The 20,901-nt window shown below is 35.3% G+C and overlaps 1 protein-coding gene and 2 long non-coding RNA genes across 4 annotated transcripts in view; 2 read left to right on the top strand and 1 right to left on the bottom strand.

The window, feature by feature from the left end:
• Positions 1-2,614: 2,614 nt before the first annotated feature.
• LOC147840435 (uncharacterized) lies at positions 2,615-7,821 on the bottom strand. Its single transcript, XR_015512319.1, has 2 exons — positions 6,699-7,821; positions 2,615-5,782 (listed from the first exon to the last, which is right to left on the bottom strand). It is a non-coding gene; the product is annotated as an uncharacterized LOC147840435 (long non-coding RNA).
• Positions 2,624-20,901, top strand: part of eif3ha (eukaryotic translation initiation factor 3, subunit H, a) — a 117,574-nt gene continuing 99,296 nt past the window's right edge. Inside the window, 1 exon segment of one of the 2 annotated variants that reach the window (NM_001003763.2) lies at positions 2,624-2,774. In NM_001003763.2, coding sequence (NP_001003763.1) covers positions 2,694-2,774 — 81 coding nt within the window. In that variant the 5' untranslated portion in view covers positions 2,624-2,693. 2 annotated transcript variants of the gene reach the window in all.
• Positions 14,755-19,220, top strand: LOC141378329 (uncharacterized). The gene is made up of 2 exons (XR_015512322.1): positions 14,755-15,953; positions 16,096-19,220. It is a non-coding gene; the product is annotated as an uncharacterized LOC141378329 (long non-coding RNA).

Below are 20,901 nucleotides of genomic sequence, written 5' to 3'. Positions count from 1 at the left end.
CTGTAAAACCCAGCAGTCAACTTGATCAAATGAAATGAGTGTGGTTAACTCTATTGACTGAAAGGTAATTCTACCCATTTGAAAAGAGTTTTGAACTCAGCTTTGAAGATAATGAGTTAATTAAATACCTCATTACTTCAACTTAAATGAAGTTTACAGTACTCATAGTCTATTTTTTTTAACTCAAATGATTCAAATAGACAAAGAAAAAACAAAACAAAAGTAGAAATGTGAACACAGGACACAATCTCCTTTCAGATACAGCTTCATTAGACAAAGTCACGATTGACCTGGGAGCAAATTACCAATTATAGATTTAGAAAAAAACGTCTGATTGAAATGTAAAGAAAAATGCATTATGACTAAATATTATGGCTTGTTCAACTTCTTTTATATATATATATAACTTGACATTAACTTTTTTTCTCACCACCCACTGGCCATTTTCACAAGACAAAATTTTGTTGTTGGAAACTGTATTTTATATACTTTAATTTGACTTTTGCATGCTAAAAGTACTTGAGTAAGACATTTTACTTGATTTGGGTCATTAAAATAACTCAATATTATGATGTAGGTAACGTTAGCCTATACCTGCTGTAGTCACCTAAAACCTACAGTAGTTTGGCATAAAACCAAAACAATTCCCACTCAAGTTTTTGAATAACAGTAAGGTCATGTCATGTTAAATATGTGGTATATTCTGCTGGTTTTAAACATACAGAATAATGATAAATAGTTAAGTAAGCATTAACATTATGTCTTAGGACATCTTTGATTAACTTTTGATTACCTACATCAAATGTTCACTAATGAAGATACATTTATAACAACCATTTATTTGTTAGACTATTTTATTGTCAAACCATGTTGCATACAAATGTATTCAACAGACTTATATGACAGCGTATTGCTGTAGAAGACAAATAAAACACGAGACGTGTTTAAAAAGAGTATAGTTTATTTAGTTTGACCAGCAAACTTATCTAAACAAGACAAACTTTCAGAAAACAGCACGGAAACATGATAATGCGCGCGCTCATCAATGTAACCCCCGGTTGTCTTCAATAGTCCTTCTTTGCTCAACTGAAAAACAAAGCAAAACATTACAACATCCAGGCATACAGTTAAATCATTACAGTTACCATGGTTTCTATTTTAAACTATAGTAAACTAAAGTTGAAAACTATAGTTTAAAATAGACGATGAGTGGGCCCTCGCTGATCACACCCACCATAACCCTCGCAGCGGGGTCCCACTACCGGCCGCCCGTGTTTCCCTGAGGGTCCTCAGGGCTCGTACTGATCCCTGCCTAGGGCTCACGAGCGCAAACCGTACGCAAACCGCAAGGAACTACAGCACAGACGGGCCCGAGTGAAGCTTCACAAAGCGGACTTCGTGAGATTGGCGTGGCTCCACTCGTACCGTCAGGTATTGAACTCACCTTGGTCAAGTACAAACAGCAACACCGAGTGAACTGACAACACTGAGAGCCGACGGACTTTATGGGAATGCATATGCAAATGTTTACAATGCGACGTCACTGCTGTGAGTCTCGTTGTCATGGTGAGCGCTGAAGAGAGCACATCTCATTGGAGCACACAGGCCCGGGAATTTCCGTCACTGCGAGTTGCGTCGGCTGCGGACAAAAACATATTAAATATATATTTTTACATTTTTGGTGCTGTGTAATATTCTGGAATGCAGTAGTATATAGAGACAGATGAATATAATTAAAGACAGATGCGGGACATTAGAAATGAGCCCGGCTAGGACACACTGCAAACTCCTAGTGGTGGTAAGCTTCTTATTATCAAAGAACGCCATCTAGCGGTCACATAACCTAATAGCATGTTACTTGCTACTACTAACCACCCCCCACGGCCAAAAGGTCCAGCATGTGTCCTTTAAATTATTTTATGTAATGTAATTTAATATTATATAATATATTTATTATATAATTATTACAATATATTTATATTCAATATATATTCCCATCACTTCTGTGTTTATGGGGCTGTTTGCTCACTTCATTTGTTTTATTCTGATCAGATATCCGATCGCTCAAACCACTTCAGAAGGTGATCTGTGATGCATTCCAGATGAAACTGGACAGGTCTAATCTTTTTATAGACAAAATTAATATAAATAAAATAAATTATGACCTGGAGAAAATCTGACCTGCGCCTAAAACACCTGTAGGTAGGCTTTTACAGCCAAAATTCTATTAAAACAGGTTAAAACATGTTCTAACTTTTCAGGCCTGTAGCCAGGGGGGTCGGAAGACCCACCCCTCACTGACAAAGGTCCAGTATTTGTCCCATGCATGAGCTCATTCGTCCTATTTTGACTGCTATGCCTTCATAAATAATGAAAATAATCCGTCGTAAAAGGCTTTAACGCAAGGGTGGATTTTAAACCAGCAAGTCCTAATCTTAGTCTAGTTATTATCACTTCTTCTCTTCTGCATTTGCCTTTATAAATATTAGTGTTGATAGCTTTCTTTGCTGTCTAAACCCCATTTTTTCCTGCCAGTTTTCTTTCACTCTTTTTTAAATGAATGATTTGGCTTCACCTTATCCAAATGATTACCAGGACTCTTATTTTGACAAGGACCTTCACACGGAAGTGCTCGCTTCTCTCCGGAATAACTTTCTTACACGTGCTTGGTTCCGATTCCTCTTCATCTGAAAATGGCCAGTCGCAAAGAGTCCGCCGCTTCAGGCTCAAACCCGCTGGATTTCCCGGTCAAACAGATCCAGGTCGATGGGCTGGTGAGTAAACTTTGTTACCGAGTGATTATTGTGAAAAACAAAGCGGTGGTTTTTCAGAAAGTCGCGTGTTTGTTCAGCGGTGTGTCGGCATCGTTAGGGGGAGCTCAGCGTTCACCCGTCACCAGGAAACTGAAGTAACATTATTATTATTATTATTATTATTATTATTATTATTATTATTATTATTATTAACGACGTGTTTTTGTGATGTTGGTTTTGTGGAAATGTATTTTCATGTTACAGACGTTTTGGAAATATTATTTCTCTAAATGTGCACTGGTGTAACATGGCATGTTGAGTTGTACAATGGTAACGTTACCGAAGTTAGTATTGTAGTACACTGTAAAAGTGCTGGATTCTACACAATTTATTTGTGTTGGGGCAGCTTAAGGAATTAAACAGACCTTTTAGTTTTTAAGCGGATTTAACGTAAAACAATTAAGTTGCCCCCCTTCAAAAAATTTAAGAGTTGTGTTGATTCGGCTCGTTTTAAATAAGTAACGTTAGTTTGAACAAACAGCAAACGACAAGTTATGGCGGTCTTTTTTGTAAATGTACCATACTGGTAGGTTTTAGTTTTGAGTCTTGTTCAGATGATTGAAGATGATTTTACGTTGCTGTGTGTAAGTTACACTTTAAAAAAAGTTGTCTCAACTTTAAAGTTTAGGGCTAAAAACTTTCAATTTATTTACTGCACTTGACTCGATTTGTTGAGTTAACTCAAAAATGTCCTCAAGTTGTTTGCCTAAAGAGTCTACTTTTTTATTTATTTTACAGTATAAAAGGTGGAAGTGGAAATGTATCTTTGGCTTCACCACACAACTACATCAGCGTTCACATTACACACATCACAGAAAAAACAGCCAACACAAATACATTCAAAGTCATCCCATATATCACATTAAAACTCAATTTAAAACCCTATACATGCACTTGTGAGTTTAAATATAAATTATTCTAATCCAATAATTTTGTTTTATAGGGTAAAAGGCAAAGTTTTCTTTTTTAAAGTACTTCGTTTTGAGATGCTTAATATTTTTATTTTATGTTATGTTTAACTATCTTAGAACATAATTACCTTTTTCACAAGTATTTTAGATCTTTTGGTTGTTTATTTGCTTATATTATTATTTTTTTCCTCTGATGCAAAACAGAGTTGTTAGCCATCCTTTGGTTTCACACTTTCCTTCAGAAATCATTTGGTCACACTTTACAATAGGTTTTCATCAATGTGTTTACTAGCATTAACTAAGATAGGCATGGGCCGGTATAAGATTCTGATGGTGTGATAACCTTGGATAAAAATATCCCGGTATTGTGATTACCACTCTAAAATATGTTTTGAATGTCAGGGAAAACTTTTTTTTGCCCTTTAAACACAGTATATTTTATTTTAAGAAACATTTAAATTATTTTGGAGCAGTAAACGTGTCAGGCTGAATGATTCAAATAAATAATTAACTTCTGTTATCTTCATTTGTTTCAAAAACACAGATTTCTTTACCATTTAAATGGCATCTTTGGATATTTTTTTTTGCTGGAGATACTGTTGTCCTAAAAACAAAAAGCAAAAAAACGTGAATAAAGAAATCTTACACCTACCTTAGGAACGATATAGTAGAAAATTTTGGCAGTTTTAAAACCTTGACTTTTCCAAACCGCGGTATACCTTAAAAAGTGTTATCGTCCCATGCCTAACTAAAAATATGTAATACTTGTTCAGCATTTGACAATCCTAATTGAACATTCACTAATGCGTTTTATAGTTAACTTTTATCTAACAATGAACAACTTAATTTGAGTTAACTAGTATGAATAAATAGTGTAATAAATTTATTGTGTATTATTTGTTAATGTTAGCCAAAACAATCACTAGTGGAACCTTGTTTTTAAGTGTGACCAATCTTTCTAGTATAATTTTTCCTTTTTTTTTTTTTTTTTTTTTTTGCAACATTGGTGATAAAAATAATATTCTCAAAATTACCACATGCAAGTTTAAAAAAAAAACAACAACTTTTGATCTTACTAAAAGTACCCATCTTTTATTGGAGTATATATATCTTGATTTATTTATTTATTTATTTATTTATTTATTTATTTATTTATTTATTTATTTATTTATTTTTAAATGAACATGCCAGCATGATAATACACCTACCTTTTCCAGACACAAACAACTGTAGTTCACTAATTAAAAGTGTTTGGAATTTTTGAATTGTTCACAATATTATGAGTACCACCAGTCAGGATTCACAAGATTTGCAAGTCCTCAGATTATTGTACTAAGTGCCTAAAAGTGTTGAAATATTATCTTGTATTGCTTTCATAATAATGTATCTTACTGAAGGCATTACATTTAAATATAAGATGAAATGACACATTGAAGGTGTGTGAATTACAATAATTTTTTCATTTTATTTCAATGTTGGGCTTGAAAAAGCATCAAATCTTCTTTTCAATTTTATCAAATATCATCTCCTTTAATATGACGAATAGTTTATGTTAGGGCTGTACGATATTTTAAAAATCTGATGTTGTGATTATTTTATTTTTCTGTGATTTAAACATTGCAATATGAATACAGATTAACAAGATGGTTTGCATAGCTCTGTTCGATGGTTCTCTGGGCAGTCTTAACTGTATTGAGGTACATAAATTGAATAATCATAATGCCAAAAATAATGCTTTTCTTTGCTTTGTACCTTGTCCAAATATCTGGAAATTCTTAGATCAAGTAAAAATATTGTTCTGATTTCACCTTCAGAAGAAATAAGTCAAGATTAATTGCTTTTTCTTAAAACAAGCTAAATTTTCTGCCAATGGGGTAAACAAAGTAATCTTATTTTTTTGCTTTGAAATGTAGATATTTGGACTAAAAAAAACAAGACAAAAATTCTAAGTAAGAAAAACAAAATTTTTTTTTGGCCTAAATCAAACTTCTGTATAAATGATTAAATACAATAAATCTTTGTTACACCTTCAAACATCATAATTTGTGTCCAGATGTTCTAGACCAGGGGTGTTCATACTCGGTCCTGGAGGGCCGGTGTCCTGGAGAGTTTTGCTCCAACCCTAATCAAACACACCTGAACCAGCTAATCAAGCTTAATAGATATACTAGAAACTTCCTGGCAGGTGTGTTGGAGCTAAACTCTGTGGCTGCGTCCAAAACCGCATACTTCCATACTATATAGTACGCTAAAATTAGTATGTGAGCCGAGTAGTATGTCCGAATTCATAGAATTCAAAAAACAGTATGTGAGAAGTACCCGGATGACTTACTACTTCCGGTGAGATTCTGGAGTGCGCATCCCATGCACGCTGCGCTATCCCATGATGCCCCGCTAGCGATTTCATGAATGGGAGTAAAGCGACGCAAATTACGTTGGTACTTCACATGACTATGTCAAAATGGCGGATGTAGTACATCCGAATTCCATTCATACTTTTCAAATTCATACTGTATAAAACGTACTTTTCTAACGGCCGAGTAGTACGTTTAAATTCAAATGCAGTACCTACTGAGTAGTAGACTGATTCGGACGCAGCCTGAGACTGCAGCTCTGCACAAGACTTTTGGCCAGCGGAGAAATTAAAATGGTCGTGCCGAACTGAGTCTGGTTTCTCTCAAGGTTTTTTTTTTTTCTTCACTCCTATTGGTGAAGTTTTTTTCCCTCTCCGCTGTCGCCACTGGCTTGCATGGTTCAGGATCAGTAGAGCTACGCATCAATGATTTTGCTCTTCAGTGTTTGGACTCTCAGTAATGATTTTAAATCACACTGAACTGAACTGAACTTAAACACTAAAAACTGAACTACCCTGATCCAGTTACCATGACCATTTTTGTGAAGCTGCTTTGACACAATCGACATTGTAAAACGCTATACAAATAAAGCTGAATTGAATTGAATAAACTCAGGACACCGGCCCTCCAGGACTGAGTTTGGACAGCCCTGATCTAGACTGTATTGAAATGCTCATTCACAGGTCTTGAAAACGCACGCAAATGATAAACCTTCACTCTATTATGGTTAAACTTTGCAGTGACTCTATAAGTCACGTGTTCAGACTTGACATTGCATGTATTGCAATGAAACTGCTGCAATATAGATGCTAAAACGATATACTGTGCAGCCCTAGTATAGGCCTGTCACAATATTTATTTTTTGTTGTAGGATACATTGCACCAAAATATATTGCGATAAGCCCATTTTTTGCCACTCATTATATAATGCCAGAATGACAATATAATATCATCACAATGACAGTACACTCTTCCAAACAACACATCATATTTTATTCTTAAGAATATTTTGTTTGATAAGTCGTTTTAACACTTTAATAATTAGGTGTTGGAACCAAAATGTGAAAACGTATATCCTAAATAAAAATTGTTAATAAAAGTTCAAGATAAAAAGAGAGGCTGCGATAAATCTGCTAGCAGATGTTTTCAGTTGTCTAACACCCACATGAAAATATATTATAGTAATTTACAGTAAATACTGTAGTGTTTTTTTTAACAATTCTGATGACACCTCCAATAGTGATAGAGATCAGCTAAAATGTTGCTAGAATTGTTTTTATGTATGGGGGATATTTAATGCAAATGCATCATCAAAAATGATTGAGGTCATGTTCATGTGTTGTGCGATAAATCGATATATTAATCACTGTAACGGGCCCACCGTAGTATGTTGATGTAAATATGTAATTAAATATTTAAAGTTGCACATGGAAAGTGCTGACTTTGGAAAAGCTGTATGCTTTATACAGAACCCTGGATTCAGTATTTAAGGCTAAAACTATGACCATCCATCACTGACTTTAACACTGATATTATGCATGCATTAGTCTAGGCTGCGAAACTGATTGCGATTATTTTATTTTTCAACATTTAATATTGCGATTATAAATACAGTTTCACAAGATACTCGAATAACACTATTTGACGGTTTTAACAATAATCAGGTACGGATATTGAATAATCACAATGCACTAAAATGCTTTTTTTGCTTTGTCTTCTTTCTACTCCAAAAATACATAAAAATCTTAGATTAAGTAAAAATATTGTTATGTTTCAAAATTCAGATGAACTAAGGCAAAATCAAGAGTTTTTCCCTAAAACAAGCAAAATTATCTGCCAGTGGGGTGGGGAAAATAATTTTGTTTCGCTATATTTGTTCTAGAATCAGACATAAATCATTGTATAAATTCTGTACAAATACAGTGATTAAATACAATTAGCTTCTGGTCAACTAGAATCCAGACACATGCAACTATTGCAGATGCGCACATCGTGATATTGATGATGAAATGATATATTGTGCAGCTCTAATGTAGTTTGGTTGGTCTCAGATTGCCAGTCTCCACTAATTGTTTAATTTGTTGTATGATTATGATCAGCTCTAGTGCAGCCGTTGTAGGACTTCAGAGTTGTAATGTAAGCTTTTAAAAGCTGCAGAACTTGCTAAAACCAACATGTATTATAATTACTGTTGGTTTCTTCAAGTCTTAAACTCTTTCACTATGTAAGAGTTTCTTTAATGCACTTTCACGGCTTGTTTCATGTCTTTAGTTGCAGTGGCTGTTTTCTCATTTATTTCTATGCGTCTGCTCCTGCTGGCCTCATTTTCACTTGGCTTTGGATGCTGTGCGCTGTTTTTCTGGAATTGTTATTTTTTTTAAAGTCATTCTGTGCTTTTAGCTTGTGCTGTTTTTATACGGACCAATGAATTCCTTTAGATAAAGGCTGAAGTTTGGACTAAACTCTCCAATTATCGTCCCAGTAAAGCATGGGGACGGCCTGTGGTTAATCTCCTGCAGCAGGACTGAAGTGTTTGTTTAATTAAAGAGCTTGTCTGTGTTTGTGGTTGATGCAGGGCTGATGTGGAAATACGCTGCATTATTTATCAACGCCAAAAGAGGGCGAAGTCGTCTTAAGAAGAAAGACTTTCTTTCATTATCTGGCTGAATTTCGGACATGGATTGACCTTGATAATACAGTCACTTACATCTTTCCAATAAGCATTTATTTTGGTCTGGCCTAAATTTGTCAAAATATGTCATCATTTCTAGTGTTTTAGTGAAGGGAGATATTGGGCAGACAGGGCAGAGCTGTTCTTTTAGATCATCTACACTTCCAACTTCTCCAAAGTAATATGGTATTTTTCATTTGTTCTGCTTTGATTTAGGTTTTCTTAAGTCATAAAACAGGTTAGTGAGGGGAACAGATTGAAATGCATAATTCAAATTGATCATTTCTGATAATTTTCTTCTCAACTGGAGTTCTCAAATCTCATCTGCACTTCTTAAATTAAAATCAATGACTTTAGATGCAATTATTGACGCCCTGTGTCACTTTCTTTTGCATGTCCTTGGCTCTTCTGAAAATGCAGATGAGATGAACTGCATTGTCAGAGAATTGGCATGCTAATAGTAGGTTTTATTTGTAATGAACCTTTATTTTACTCTGTATTGACTAAACTACTTGTGTACAAGCAATTCCAGTGTTATGGATGTGACACTTGCAGTAAAATCTCAGAACATAAATTCACATAGGAAATACCTGTTAAAATTGTATTGAAATAGGCATAGGCCGGTATAAGATTGTGCCGGTATGATCACCTTGGATAAAAATATCACTGTTTCACGGTATTGTGATTACTGCTCTAAAATATATTCTTTTCAAATAATGAGGCAGCGGAGGTGCACTCTTAACTCGCACTGGAGAAAACTGGACTATTGGATGACATGAGGCGAGCAGCCTAATTCATTACATGTTTTGGTTAATAGATACTAATACTAATACTTAAATACAACTCTCTTGATCTCTAAAGAGAAAAAAAACGCAAAAGAAATTTACTGTTAAATTATTTTTAGCAGAGACGCGACTGCCAGTTATTTTTACATTCTTCTTTTTTTTTTTTTGCTATAGGGATTAATATTAGAGTAGCCTAAAAAAAGTTTAGTTGGACACTGCACAGTCCTACAGTTGTCTACATTATAATTAATGTTTTAATTTATCATATCATTATTACAATTGAGATATACATTTGACAATGCATAAATGTTGATTCTTTGCTTTTATTTTAACATGGCTAAAGCGCACTGTTACAGTTGTGAAAAGAAACATCTCATTGCGCAGCAGCAGTGTCAAGTCAGGACACTAAAAACACCTTTTGAGTTTAAAGATGATCAGGCTGCGAAGTCAAGTTTACAGTGTTATAAATTAAATGGGTATATTGTGCGTAAGTGAATTTGCCGCAAATTAACTTCTCACATGCGCTGCAGGAAGGCTGAATGATAATCTTTAAAAAATAGGCTATACTGCAATTTACAATACTCATGCAAAAGTAAACGCCAGAATATTTAATGTAGGCCTACTTTAAAGGCTAAAATACAGTTAGCATATGGATTTTACTTTGTCTTGTAAGCTCGTTTTACAAATGCCAACCAAACAATTTCAATTTAATTTTTACATTTTTATTATTTTTTTTAGGTGAGGACAATATTCACTGGCAAAAATGTTCCTCCCGTACCACCAACAAGTTATGCCTCTGTATGCACCCAAGTAGCCTACCTAAGTTAATTTAATTTACATTTCATGTAAAAATTAAGAAATAACAAAGACCAAAAAATTATGCTAAGATGTCTTTTACAAACATACGTGTTTATTATTTAACTTTCGTTGATGAAACGACACAATCTATAATAATGTAGTTATTAAATAACTATTAAACAACTTTAACTGCTTGAAACAGTATAATAATTAAATGTTAAATTTTTAAGAACTTCATAAATAGCCTCAATGACACTTTACTAATTATTAATAATATATGATTAGTAACTATTAATAAGAGCAGCAAAAAATATAGCCTACTATTAACAATATAAGTCATTGTTTCGCCACCAGCATTTCTCGGAAAGCAGGTTTCTGCAGAGTGACGCGGTCTTAACGACCAAGATATGTTGCTTCATTTCTCATCAATGTCTTTCATTTATCACTTTCTCTTTTGTGTCAGGACATTTTTGAAAAGGCCTCTGCGATACCTGGCTGACTAGCTGGACATTTGTGTTCAGAAAAGACATGTTGATTATACGTGGCTGGGTGACATGACCAGTGATGTCTCTGGAGATTCAACATGTTTGCCCATTTAACACTTATTGTTTTTAAACAAACCCTACAAATGGCTTTAATCAGATTAATTGCTTCACCTTTCTCGTTCAGCGCGAATCCAGAATGGTCGTCATGTTTAAACTTGAACTTTCTGAATTGCGCCTAAAGTTATAGTCCAACAGAAACGTAATATTTGGCAACATAACAGAAATTTGTGTTTTAGAATGCGTGACTACCGTACTACCACCCTGGTGGCATGGACAACCGCGGTGGCGACTAATATATATAAATAAATAAATAAATAAATATATAAATATATATATAAATATATATATATATATATATATATATATATATATATATATATATATATATATATATATATATATATATATATATATATATATATATATATATATATATGGTTGGTTGGTTGGTTGGTTGGAATATTTCACCAAAAAACTTGAACTACTTGCTTTTGTCGAGTGCATTTGCAGAAAAAATGAATGTGCCCTTGTATTAATAGCCCAGCAGTAGCCTGTTAATATTTCAGCGTATGATAATTTCACAAAATCCTACATCATGATAAAAGCCTCAAGGATTATAAGATTTGAGACCGTCCCATGCTTGTTTAAAAAGCAAAGAAAGCCCACGAACAGCCGCGGCCTGCCACAGAGATAATGCTGTAGTCAATGCAAAACCAAAACTCCTATCAGGAAGAGAACTGGCAAGCGTGCAATTCTCCCGAGTTGACGGGGGATCATTAGATGGAGTGTTGAGGCTGTGTTGTGCTGCTTTGATGGCGGCGTGCGGCAGTCAAAGCTCAACGCTGCTGCATGCTCTCATTAGCTATTCTGTTATTGTCACACAGCTGATGGAGGAGGAGAGCTGGGGGTGTGCGCTGCCACTTTGAACCTGTGCTACGAAAAAAAAGAAGGAAAAGAAAAGCACCGTCCCCCTTTCGGTCTGTGCTGACGGCTCGTCTGATGGATGGGGTTCAGGAGAGATCAGTTCATTTTGGCGTCGCTGTTGCTCTACGCTGGTGGTTATAAGATGGGGTTTGCATAAGGAGTAGGAACTTTTAACCGGTGTCACAATGTGTGTTGACCTCGAATGAGCTTTCTTTTTTGATCATGTCAAAAAGGCCGCACTAGCACGTGGTTATCATTTGCTAATAGCCATTTAGCCACAATTTTAGGCCTACTTTCCATGGTCAGACGTGTGATAAATTACATTTGTTTGAATATGCCAGGGCTGCACAATATATTGCAAAATTATAGTTATTGTGATAATATTATCGTCTCACAGATGTGATATATTTATTTAAAGTAGTTATTGCGATAATAGTATAGGCAATATGTATCGTATCGTAGATGTGTGATAAATTAAATTTATTTGAATATACCATGTCGGCACATTATATTGCAAAAATATTGTTATCGCGATAGTATGTACAATATACGTATCAGATCGCAGACGTTTGATAAATTACAGTTGTTTGAATGTGCTAGGGCTGCACAATATATTGCAAAATTTTAGCCACTGCAATAATAGTATCGTAACACAGATGTGATATTATATTTACTAGAAGTAGTTATTGCGATGATAGTTTAGGATATATGTATCGAATCACAGATGTGTGATAAATTACATTTATTTAAATATACCATGTCGGCACATTATATTGCAAAATTGTTGTTACCGCGATTAGTATATACAAAATACGCATCAGATCACAGACCTGTGATAAATTACAGTTGTTTAAATATGCTAGGGCTGCACAATATAATGCAGAATTACAGTTATCGCGATAAAAGTATCGTATCACAGATGGGATATTATATTTATTTAAAGTAGTTATTGCGATAATAGTATATGCAATATGTATCGTATTACAGACGTGTGATAAATTACATTTATTTGAATATATTTGGTCAGAACATTATATTGCAAAATTATCATTATCGCGATAGTATATGCAACGTACTTATCACAGACGTGGTAAATTACATTTCGTTGAGTAGGCTAGGGCTGCACAATATATTACAAAATTAGTTATTGTGATGAGTTTATCCACTATACGAATTGTATCACAGATGTTTAATAAATTACATTTGTTTGAATATGCTAGGGGGTCACGATATACTTTAAAATGATCTTTATCGCAATAGTATATGTAATGAATGTATCGAATCGCAGACGTACGGTAAATTACATTTGTTTGACTATGCTAGGGCTGCACAATATATTGCAAAATTATAGTTATTGCGACAATTGTGTGTCACAGATGTGATATTATATTTATTTAAAGTAATTATTGTGATTAATAGTATAGGCAATATGTATCCTATCGCAGATGTGTAATTACATTTATCTGAATATACTAGGTGTCGGCACTTTATATTGCAAAATGATCGTTATTGCAATAGTATATGCAATGTATTGTATCGCTGGCGTGTGAAATTACATTTGTTTGAATATGCTAGGACTGCACAATATATTGCAAAATTATTGTTAGCGTGATAATATTATATGCAATAGATGTATCGTATTGCAGACGTGTGACGAATTACATTCATTTTATTCATTGGTTTTTCTATATTTAACCAAACGGGTGGGTCCTTAATATCTTTATCCCCACCCCTTCAGTATGTAATATTTTTCTATTGGCTGGAGCAGCCCAAAGTTGAACCCGGGGCTGAAAATAAGTCGAGACGGCAGAGGAAAATGAACAACAGCCAATCAGAGAAAGAATATCTGCACAGGTTTTTACTATTCATAGTGTTTTAAAGACTAAATGTTTGCACCATGTTTTTTTTTAATTATTAGATCAGAAATAGATATTTTACCAGTTTATTTTAATATCATTAAATAAATTATTTAAAGACATGGCGAATAAATGTTTTAAAACTTTTTTTGTTTTTAAATATTATATTGTAAGCATATTGCATAATTTCCCAGTATTGTACAGCCCTATATGGAGCACCAAAAGTGCCAGTTTAAAATAAATCAAACAATAAATTTAATAATTTAACATAAAATGTAAATAAATAAATTTCAATTAACAAGTAATGGACAAAGAAATAGACATATTGAAATTCTCTTTAAGTATATTTAATAAAGCAATAAAACCATGCATTTAAAATAACGTTTATGCATATAAATAAGAAACTATATACTTTTATAACTGTAAATTGTGTATATTGCTTATTTAATTTAAATTAAAACATTAAAAAAGTAATACTGTTAATGGAAGTTTCCTGATCAAATAAACAAGTACATACATTTTGTTCAATTATCTATAATTCTTGAGTTCATTTAAATTTAGTTAACTTAAATGATTTATCACATTAGATGGTTTAAAATAAATATCAATCACAATTAAATTGACTTCTTATAAATCTAGTTGATATAAAACCAGCTGTATTGTTGTTTTTTTGCTTCATATCAATCCTTTATTTCTCACAGTAACAATGCTCAAATATTTTATTACAGAAATAAAAAATGATATTTACTTCAAACATGAAACTTTCTGCCTTTTTTGTTTTGAAATAAAAAGCAATTATCCTTCATCTTAACTTTCTAAACCAAATAGAAAGGAGCTGCGTTTACAACACCGAGCTGCGTTGAACCGCAAGAAACAAACACCACCAGTAAAACAATTAACATCAGCGAGGAGTGGAACATTCTGAAACGGCATGTTTAGTCGTTTAATCAGCCGTTAATTGCTTTGAATCAAACGAGCGATGATTCAGACCCCAAGATTGGAACAACAGGAAATTGGATGCTGCTGTTTCCTGTTCTTTTATGCGTTACAACTGCTCAAGCAATTAGTGGCATTGGTATTCCCTCACGTCTGTCGGGCGTATTGAGCGCTTCACCGTGCTTCTGTTTACGCCGTCGTCTTTGCCGTCGGCTTTGTGTTGTGTTTTTAGCCACAGCAGGTGCCGACTGTATTGCCCAACCAAGCACAGCTCAATTCATTTGTGGAAGCAGGTGTGTGACTTCCCTCCTGAATGATTCAAGGGAACGGCTTTTTCACAATTCCTCCAGCACGACGCTTGGACTCGAAATGATCAGATTGGCAGGACTCAGCTCAGAGAGTATTGACTTTACCTCGTTTTTTTCCCTCCCGCTGACCTTAAAGCCTGTTACAAACCCTCAAAGAGGCAACAATAAGCTTTGGAAAACAACATATAGAGCCTCCAGCTCATGTGGAAATGAGCTGCTATGGACGCCCGCCGTATGTCCAACCACCAGGTTTTAAAGCCAGACAAAGGTTGTAACTTTGTTTACAAGGAAGTCCATCCATAATTAATTCAACTGTGAAACGCTTCATATATCTTAACTACTGGGATGTGGCGAGCTCTGTCAGGTCATTTGGGCTTGTCGTGTTACTTGTACCCGGAGAATTGTATGTAATATTGCCTCCAGCACACTGTTTTATAGATGTTGTGGTAAATGATGGCAGATTTGTTCCATGTGGCCTCAGGCTATGATAGGGGAATCGTAAGGAATTTAATGATTACGATTGCACTTAATGATTTTGGTGCCTTTGAGATTTTTCTTTTAATGACTCTTAGTGCAACTTATAATTGATCCAACTGGATTATACCTTGTTATGAGGCTCTTTGTGACAGATCATTCAGCATCAGGCGTTCCAGTTGGTGTTCTGTGGTTATATTTGTGTGTACTAATTACTATTTTTTGTTTTATTGAATGTACTTTATGCAGTGCTTCCCACAAGGTTGGAATGCACTTGTGGTGGTTGACAGATTGAAAGACACCTGTTATCCACAGCGCATAAATCGTCAATTACATGCAATAAACAGAAAATAATGCGAGTCTTAACTGTTTAATTGCTTTATTTTTATTGTTATTTATTCACTTTCTCAAGTTCAAGTTGCTTTATTGCAGGGGTCTCAAACTCAAATTGTCTGGGGGCCATATCAATGACTTACAATAAATAGGAGGGCCTCTTTCAATCTCAACAAAAAAAGTTGAGACCTGATGTAATTGATGCACTCAGATGTTCTACCTCTAGAGCAGGGGTGTCCAAACTCGTGTCCTGCATAGTTTAGCTCCAACTCTAATCAAACACACCTGCCTGGAAGTTTCTAGTTTACCTAGAAAGAGCTTGATTAGCTGGTTCAGGTGTGTTTAATTGAGGTTAAAACTAAAATATGCAGGACACCGGCCCTCCAGGACCGAGTTTGGACAGCCCTGCTCTAGAGTATATGCAGTCAATTTTTGTTTCTTATTGTACATAATGAAGGGCTAGTTTAAATGCTATGAAAATAGGGCTGTGCAATTAATCGAAATTTAAATTTTGGCTTCTAACGATTATGAAAATCATTAATCGAGATAAAACGATTATTGCATCATATACCACCTACCTTTCCAGTTGTACACATTTGTTGCTCTACAAAGCTCAAATTCACATGAAAATTTCTAAAAGCATGTCCTGTAATGTAACTTGCAGCACGGGATGTGCATCATTCATCGATGAACATTTAAATCATTCGTTTTTAAAAGCGCGCAAGAGATTGCACGTGCGTGCGCGCATGTGTGCGTGCATGTGTGGCACACACTCAGCATGTGGTCAGCACGCTAAGAGAAACCAAATGTAACTAGAACCTCTAATACAGTATAATGTGCCGTAAGTGTGGGTCAAAACCACATGTGTCTATATGTGAGTGCACAACAATGATGGTGATTCAAAAATATATCGTTTGGGGGGCCGAATCTTGTTGTATTTTTACGTCAGTTGCTGGCTAGAGGGAGTAGGGAGGAGGGGGGGGCACAAATGGCCTGCAGGTTAGCAGTTTGTGACCCCTGCTTTATTGACATGACATTTCAATCAGCTGCGAAGCTAAGAGGAAAAGGTAAGAGGTTTAAAAAAAAAGGTATTGTAAAAATGCATACAATTAAGAGCAACTTTCGAAAGCCAAATGCCGGACATTAGGAGATTTAGAAACCATTGCTGGAAGGATTTTTAAGTGCCAAAAAGGCATGTCTCTGTGGGTCTGCAGAGCACCTGACTGTCTGTGTAAATGTTGACAAACGAGAGAGAATTTCCCACTGGTTAATCACAGATATTTGGTTATCTTGGACGGCTAAAAAAAAAAAAAAGTGTAAAAGGATGATGATAATAGTTAAAAAACAAAAAAAAGTGTTGCCAAATATTCCTGGGCGGCCATTAATATACCAAGGGTGCCCGCCCAGATGAAGTCTATGTGTGGGAAGCACTGCGTTATGATTTGTGTTCTATACAGAAGTAGGGCTGGGCGATATGATAAAATGTAACCTCAGTAATTATTTTCTATATTTAACAATAACTATGTATTTCGATATAAATTGTTAATGCTTCCAGATTTAAAAGAGTACCACAACAATAAGAGGGTTCTCTAAATTACATTTTTGTCCAATAAAATTTTGGTGGCAGAAAATTCGGTACATCTCTAATATCAACACACTTTTAGATTCTCATTGTTGGACATTTCTCCTGTGATTGGCACTTAGATTAATATAGAGTTAAAAAAAAGTCCAGAGCTTATCATTGTTATTGACAAATTTCTTTGCGATTCGATGTAATATCGTTTATCGGCCCAGCCCTATATAGAAGTTTGGGTTCTGTAAGTACTTCTGGGCTTTTTTTAATGTTAACCTAGAATTGAGTTAAAATGAAAAAGAACTTTTCTAATTGAAACTGGTTTCATTCAATCCTTATGCACTTTGATTTGATTTAAGAAAAGTTTTATTTTCTTGTGCTTGTGATCATTTAAATATAAAGTTCAAAGAACACTATTTGTTTGAAATGGAAATGTTTTGTAGCATAAATTAAGGTTGACAAAACTAACATTTGTTCTTCTGAAACTCACATTATTATTGCAGTCTTCTGTAATGAAAGCTTTGCTCCTGAAAAAATTACATTTCTTGACATTGGCACAGCAGGCATAGCTTAATTAACTTTAATGTCTGACAAAGGGAATTTAATTATATGCTGGTCAGCTGTAGTAACTTAACAGTTCTAGACACTTTATAAAGTATACCAGGCTTTAACGCACACACTGTGTTTGACTTTAGACCTGTTCGGATGGCAATAGTCTATAATGGTGATGTAAAAGGAAAATCTCCATATCTTTACAGTGGTTAAATGCATGCTTTTGGATGAAGATACATTTGCAGTGGATGTCTGAGTTTGTAATCCTTTGAATTTGTCTGGCATGATCATTTACTTAAGGGGTGTCCGAATTTGGTTGTGAAGGGCCAGTGTGCTGCTGATTTTTCGCTCCAGCTTGCCTCAACACATATGCAAGTATGTTTTTTAGTAAAGCTGCTGTTACACTGTATTTTTATCCTAATAGACTTCCATTCATACGCACGCGAATGCGTCAGACCGGAAACGCAAGGTCGTGCGACAAGTTTCGCAGTTTACTCCATTGCAAAGTTCAAGCTTGGTGAACTCTGACCTTCGAAATTGCATCATGTGAAATTACTACTATATACTTTCTGGCAGGTGTGTTGAAGCAAGTTGGACCTAAATTCTGCTGGACATCGACCCTCCAGGACACAGTTTGGGCACCCCTGATATATGGTATACCCCTGATATACCCCTGAAATCTGGCTCATGAGATCTACTTTGCTTCAGAGTTTAGCTATAACCCTGATCAAACTCTGTCGGGATCATGGTAGTGACAACAGCCAATTATGTTGGACTGCAACAACACTAAAATGGCTCTTGACAGCTAGTCAATGACAAACAGGGACTGCACTGACACAAACTTTCTAGGACTTCAGCAATGTCTATTTTCATAAGTATTTGTGTGGTTGCTGCTTTTCTGATGCATATTGCCATGAAATATGACCGTACTGTGCAGTTCAGTGGCCAGAAAGGATTTTCAAAATGACTTGCGTATTGATCTTAGAAATTCAGATGTGGATTCGGACCGCAGGTAAATTACCCAAGATCTTGGAATTTGTCGAAAAAACAGTAGGTAATTTGGCCAGAGATGTTACTCTGTTCATAAGAGAAACATTCAGGATAAAATAACCCACTACACCCTGTAGTTGATGAAAGTCTACAATGTCCCCATGAGAATCAATTAATGTTTACAATAGGGATTTTGGAGAAACAAAATGTAGATCTGCAAGATGATCTGCTGGTGGTCTTCAAATCAAGCACAATCAGAATGGAGTAGTGAATTATGTCTTTTTTTTTTAAATGGTGTTGTTAGTAGTTCCTTGTTTCTTTCAGAAACTGATGATCTACTGGGATTTTTCCAAGCACAACTCTCTATGGTTTACAGAGTGATTCAAAAAAGAGAAAATGCGTGGGAAATGGCAATTTTGGGGTTAAAATGTCTTAATAATGCCATACTTCAGAGAATAGTGAGAAGTTCAAGCTGTTAGAAACACTAGTAAACCACTCTTTACAACCAACGTCTGCAGAAGAGCATCTCTACATGCACTATTGTTGTCATTATACTGAATTCAGGGACCAATCAGTACTGAAATTTTTAAAACGTCCAATTCATTTAAGCATTGTTGTGATGGTCATCAGTTCACCACTGTTCTCAGTGCAAACAGATACAGGGACATTGGAGCGTTTTTAATTTCAGTTTAGTTCATCTTTATTTCTATAGCGCTTTTTTAATGTAGATTATGTCAAAGCAGCTTAGCATAGAAGTTCTAGTAAACTGAAACGGTGTCAGTTCAGTTTTCAGAGTTGAAGTTCAGTTTAGTTCAAATCCATCGATGTGCAGCCCTTCAAGTCCCAAACCATGCAAGCCAGTGGCGACAATGGCGAGGAACAAACTTTACCATCTAGCGAAAGTGAAGGATAAAAACCTTGAGAGAAAATGGGCTCAGTTGGGCACGACCATTTCTCCTCTGGCCAAACTTTTTGTGTAGAGCTGCAGTCTAGGTGCCGGAGGCTGGAAAATGCTGGACATCCATTGTGGAAAAGATGCAGGTGCAAGTAGGTCACCAGCGGGTGTTTAGTGTGGCCCGTGGGATCAATGCGGAGTCTTGCATGTCACTGGGGTCTTTCAGAAGTCAGTCTCATGACTGCCACAGCATCTGCTCAGGATACGACCAGGTCTAGAACTATGGTGACCTCAGGATAATGAAAAACAGACTAATTTTAGCAAAGATGCCATTTAAATTATTATGTCTTTTAGGAAGTGTTCCCAGCTCTTGTTGCCCTAATTAAACCCGTGAATATCAGCAATCTGCTGATGAATCGACTGCTCCATGGCTTTAAAATGTGTCCTTGTATCTATATTCGCACTCTGTAAATAGTGCTGAAGTGCGGCTAGCTGGTTACCTTCACAGCCAATCCCAGTCATTTCTGTTAAGCATGTGAACACAATTGCAAATCAGCGACTTAACAGCGACTAAATGGACATTTTTTAAAATTTCAATACCGATTGGTACTGGATTTCAGTATTGTGACAACAATAACATGCACAACGTCAAACTTTGAAGTAGATGCGCAACAGTTCAGGATGCTGTGGATTTTCTTAGCACACTTTGGGCCTCTTGGTACCACTTGAGCTTTGTTTAAACGCCACAGCCAGCGAGAGTATTGTTGCTGACCATGTCCATCCTTTTATGACCACAATGAAGCCATTTTGTAAAAGCTGCTTACAGCTGGATAACACAATGTCACAACTCAAATCATTGTAAACTGGTTTCCTGAAAATAATACCCAAATGGCTTCCTTAGTCAACAGATTTCAATCCAATGCACTAAGATAAAATTGTTCTTGCTTAAATTTAGTTGAATCAAATGATATTGTCTGGACATTTTAACTTGGATTAGTTAAACTGACTAAAATGTTAAGTTAAAGTAATGTTTGTTGTTGTTATCGTCTCAAGTAGGGCAGCACGATATTTAGTTTCAGCATCGATATAGCAATGTGCGAATGTGCAAAAGTTATAACACCTATCTGCAATGTTGAGTTGGGATTACAATTTAAATACTTTGGGCATAAAAATGATCAAATTT

This window comes from Danio rerio, chromosome 16 (genome assembly GCF_052040795.2).
Source record: "Danio rerio strain M-AB ecotype USA chromosome 16, GRCz13ab, whole genome shotgun sequence".
Taxonomy (NCBI): domain Eukaryota; kingdom Metazoa; phylum Chordata; class Actinopteri; order Cypriniformes; family Danionidae; genus Danio; species Danio rerio.
The sequence above is the reverse complement of the archived record's forward strand: the minus strand, read 5'-3'. Positions and strand labels throughout refer to the sequence as shown.